The sequence below is a fragment of the Vespa mandarinia genome, chromosome 7 (assembly GCF_050613455.1).
Source record: "Vespa mandarinia isolate Hongniang chromosome 7, ASM5061345v1, whole genome shotgun sequence".
In the NCBI taxonomy this organism is placed as follows: domain Eukaryota; kingdom Metazoa; phylum Arthropoda; class Insecta; order Hymenoptera; family Vespidae; genus Vespa; species Vespa mandarinia.
In genome coordinates, this window is record NC_140816.1 from 6,897,501 (window position 1) to 6,902,500 (window position 5,000).

A 5,000-nucleotide genomic window follows, 5' to 3' on the forward strand; every position below is an offset into this window, starting at 1 on the left:
TCGATGACAAAGCAAATGTTTCTAAAAAAAAAATCGATGATGAGACGTGAAGTAAAAAAAAAAAAAAGAGATAGAGAGAGAGAGAGAGAGAGAGAAATAAGAAAAAAAAAACAAATCTCCAAAAATCAGAAAAGAAATCATTTCTATCCTTACATCGCATTCCTGATATTATCTGTGATCTCGTAAAAATATAAAATGTGTAAAATAAAAGAAGAAAAAAAAAAGAGGAAAGAAAATGAGAATCGAAAAAAAAAGAAAAAAAAGAAGAAAAAAATTAACAAATTCCTAGAAACTACGTGATAATGAAAATAATGATGAGTAACGTTCAGAAACGTTCAGAGAATATCATTAAAATAAAATTGTTATGTTGAAGGATTTACATAGTTACTTATACGTCTATATATTATATATATATATATATATATATATATATATATATATATATACGCACGGATATTACGTAGTCAAGCATAAATAGATATTTATTGTATTGGATATGATTTCAACTTGATATAATTTCCTTGTCGTACTTACGAATTATACAATGTGACATCATAACAAAATAATATTTCCGTTTTGAAAATCGCATACTGATACACACACATATATATATAACTAACAACGATACGACTATCATTGAATACAAATCGTCGGTTATTTGCATTTGTAATTGATCCCGACGATGAGGTACGAATTGAATTAGCGATTATAATCAATATATCTACATTTACATATATATATATATATATATATAAGTGTGTATATATATATATATGTATGTGTGTATGTATATGTGTATGCCCATCTAGATGCACTCTAGAATACGTAGACACACTTTACATGGAGAAAAGCTGAAGACAAAATTAACAAATTATAGTTTACGCCTAACTACTTTGATTAGTTGTTTTACTGTAGGCAAGGGGCAATGTGGAGGAGGAAGGGGAAGGGGACAGAAGGAGATAGGGTCGATCGAAGTTCCATAAAAGGCAAACTCTATAAAATCGTTTAGCTTTCTTGTAGCTACAAACAAACTCGAAGAGAGAGAGAGAGAGAGAGAGAGAGAGAGAGAGAGAGAGACTTTATCGTAGAATCAATTTGAAAAGTAGTTTGAGAACCACTGCTCCTGACACACGTTAGCACTGACTTGAGAGTTTCTCAAATAGGAGGAGGAAGTTTTGCGTCCAAACGTTCGAAACTAACACTTTGAGACGTCGAAATTGTTTCACGGCTTACTATACGGTCTCTTCTATCTATCTCTATCTCTCTCTGTCTCTCTCTCTCTCTCTCTCTCTCTCTCTCTCTGAATTTCTGGTTCACTTGTTTCGTCTTTCTTTGACACGGTTGATAACGACGAGAGGAATGAGAGAAGCAAAACCATCGACGAAAACTCTCAAGCAGTCTTACTACTATTAATACTACTACTATTACTATTACTATTACTATTACTATTACTATTACTATTACTATTACTATTACTGTTATTACTATTATCGTCTGTGACGAGCACGCAAGTCAGCTCGCAAGCGAATAATTTTATCCAACTTATAAAATGATCATAAAAAGTAAAGTAAATTCCCTTACGTTCAAAAATTATATTGTCTTATTAAATTATATTTTCTTCCTTCGATATTTATTTATCTCATACCATTAATCGATTGTTTCTCTTATCTCGATCTTCGATAATATTCAAGTTTTAAAAGTAGGATTATATTCCTCTTTCTCTCTCTTTCTCTCTCTCTCTCTCTCTCTCTCTCTCTCTCTCTCTCTCTCTCTCTCTCTCATACACATTCACTCTTTTCGATCTTCATTTTTCATTTATAAATAATTCTGTTGTTATTTTATTTGACGTACGTACGTGACACCGTTTGAAATATATTAAATGAATATATAAAAATTTCAGATATAATATAATACGTATCACGTTGAATGTAATTAATATCTTTTTGCAAAGACTTAAGTGCATATAAAGAAAAAAAGAAAGAAAGAAAGAAAGAAAGAAAGAAAGGAAGGAAGAAAAAAAATATAAAGTGTTAAAGTTCAGATAAATTTATAATACGCGCGAAATCGACGGGATTAATATCTTACGGGGGATAGAATGGCGTGGCTTTATTTCATATTCTCATAATAATTACTCATGAAAATTAGAAATAATGTAATATGTTGCTTTAAATGTTTCTAATAAAAAAAAAAAATAAATAAATAAATAAATAAATAAAAGAGAGAGTATAGGAGAAAAGAAAAAGGAAATGAAAAAAAAGAAAAAAAAATTATAAAGCGATCCATTTAGAACATTTTCAAAATTCGTAGAATTGACGAGAAATCGAAAGGGGCAAAAAAGAAAAAAAGAAAAAAAAAATAAAGGAAAAAAGAAAGAAAGAAAAAATCGATAAAAAAAGATTCCTATCTAAAACATGTGTTAAATCGAATTGTACGTAATATTAAATATTATTTTAATAAAACGCGATTTCGAAAGTGGAAAGAAAAGCGTTTTCTTTTTTCTCTTTTTTTTTTCTCTCTTTTTTTTTTCTTTTTTCTTTTTCGAAATGGTCACAGTCATTTTGTCGCAAATGATACATTTCACGTGAAAATGTTGTCGTTCCATTTGACCTCGGATTTAATCGAAAACACTCGGAAGTTGTCTCTCCATCTATATCCGGTGGACTCTCGAACGTCGGAATTCGAAACGATCTATCTAAACTATCTAATCTCTATGTTACAGTTACGCCGCGTGTTGCGACTTCCTGCAGACCAATAATCTGCTCAGCATCATAAGAGCGCATGAGGCACAGGACGCGGGATATCGTATGTATCGAAAATCTCAAACGACGGGCTTCCCATCGCTAATAACCATCTTTAGTGCGCCTAATTATCTCGACGTTTACAACAACAAGGTAACAGATTTCCATAATAATTTATAATCTGATTATAATTAAATAAATTTCAAAAATTATTTTAATTATTTATTTATTTATTTATTTATTTATTTATTTAGCGCATACACGCGTATCAATCGAATTCATATACTTTAAAAATTTATCTTGTCACATAGCATAACTAAATACGTAAGTATCAATCATATTGCGTTTATTAAAAGATAATAAATATTAATTCATATATTAAAGAGAAATTTCACGAATCATTCAAATTTTCAATTTTCGTTCTATCAAATTTATTTATTATTTTCATAATTTTTCTTACGATAACGTTATAATACATATATATATAGGTACAACTACCTTCATATATCTTTGATAATTATGTTTATTTACTTATATATTTATTATCACACATATACATGCACGCGCGCGCGCATCAATCGATCGATCACTTTTACTCTTTAAAATTTGCTTCTAATGGTATATACGTATCGATCGCTGATACGATGGATTATTAAGGTAATAAATATTATCAGAATATAATGGCAATTTTTAGATTAGCAAATTTACAATTTATTTTCTCCGTCAAAGTTTTCATTTGATATAACAACGTCACGTCCGTTAATAACAATTTATTTTTCTTTCTGTCCCTTATAAAATTTATTACTTAACAATTTTATAAAAAGCAATTGAATTATTCATCAAATTATTAAAATAATTAATATCAATCGAGTATATTAATGTAATATCAAATTATGAAAATTTATTAATTCCCTTTTATATTTTAATTTACTTACTTTTGTATTTTAATTTTGTTTTTTTTTTTTTTTTTTTTTTACGTACGAATATCTATATACAGTGGAAAAATATTATTGTTAATGATTTTCGTAAAAAAAAAATAAAGAAAAAAAAGAAGAGAGAGAGAGAGAGAGAGAGAGAGAGAGAAATGGCCGCGACGACTTCGTAAATGAAATAATTTATTCATTTGTACTTCCTTTTTTTTTTTTTTTTTTTTTTCTAGATAACACTAATAAATGAAATGTGTATCTGAGTATTCGGCGTTATGGCAAAGAATCAGCTGTAAAATATGTAAATTACAAAGAAATGAAGAATTAATTCAAGTCGAAAGGGAGGATATATTATTACGTTGTAAAAAGGTTTTTTTTGATCAAAGGAATCAGCGGCTCTCTCCTCTGAAAAAGAAAAGAAAAAAAAAAAAGAAAGAAAAAAAGGAAAAAAAATTCTGTTGTTTCAGGCAGCCGTATTGAAATACGAAAATAACGTAATGAACATCAGGCAATTCAACTGTTCGCCTCATCCATATTGGCTACCCAACTTTATGGACGTTTTTACGTGGTCTTTACCGTTCGTTGGTGAAAAAGGTAAAATTAACTTTCTTTGTTCCTATTTTCTTTTTTTGTTTCTCTGTTTTTTTTCTTTTCTTCTTTTTCCTTCTTCTTTATATCACAAATAATAATTTTTACTTTTTCAAAAGTAAAAATATATATTGGCGAATACAACGACAACAACAAAATTAGAAAAAAAAAAATATAAATAAGTAAATTGAATTGAATTTCAAAACTTGAAGAAAATAAAAATTGAAGAAAAACAAAAATTAATAATAATAATTTCACGAGTGCAAATTTACTTACTTTTTTTTTTTTTTCGTTTTTTTTTTTCTTTTTTTTTTTGTATATAATTGACATCTCTTTCTCTTCATTTCTTTCCTTTCAATTTTTTTTACTTCATCTTCTCCTTCTTCCTCTGTTTTTTCTTTTTGTTTCCAGTCACAGAGATGCTAGTGAACGTACTGAACATATGCTCGGACGATGAATTGATGAGCGACGGCGATGAAGGCCTCGAGGAAGGTAATGTCCACTGTGACTTTTCATTATTCAAATTCACCTTTAATTTTGAAGCCTTCTTTGCAGAACATGTCGAGCGAAGCTTTGTTCGTTGGTACGTCTTAAGTCGTGACTACAATCGATTGGTCTCTCTTCTTTCTTAATTAGACCAAAATAAATAAGAGAGAAACCATGAGAGGGAGAGAGAGAAAAAAAGAAAGAAAGAAAGAAAGAAAGAAAGAAAGATCGTACAAACTCGTACACATGAAAAAATATACGC

General features: G+C 28.9%; 1 protein-coding gene across 8 annotated transcripts in view; it reads left to right on the forward strand.

The window, feature by feature from the left end:
* Window positions 1-5,000, forward strand: part of LOC118440255 (serine/threonine-protein phosphatase 2B catalytic subunit 2) — a 203,523-nt gene that overhangs the window by 175,053 nt on the left and 23,470 nt on the right. For 7 of the 8 annotated variants that reach the window (XM_035863046.2, XM_035863045.2, XM_035863043.2 and 4 more), the window contains 3 exons: window positions 2,720-2,891; window positions 4,132-4,258; window positions 4,664-4,744. In XM_035863046.2, the coding sequence (XP_035718939.1) occupies window positions 2,720-2,891; window positions 4,132-4,258; window positions 4,664-4,744 (380 nt within the window). Of the gene's footprint in view, window positions 1-2,719; window positions 2,892-4,131; window positions 4,259-4,663; window positions 4,745-4,807 lie in introns of all 8 variants that reach the window. The other variant, XM_085658313.1, reaches the window with a different exon arrangement.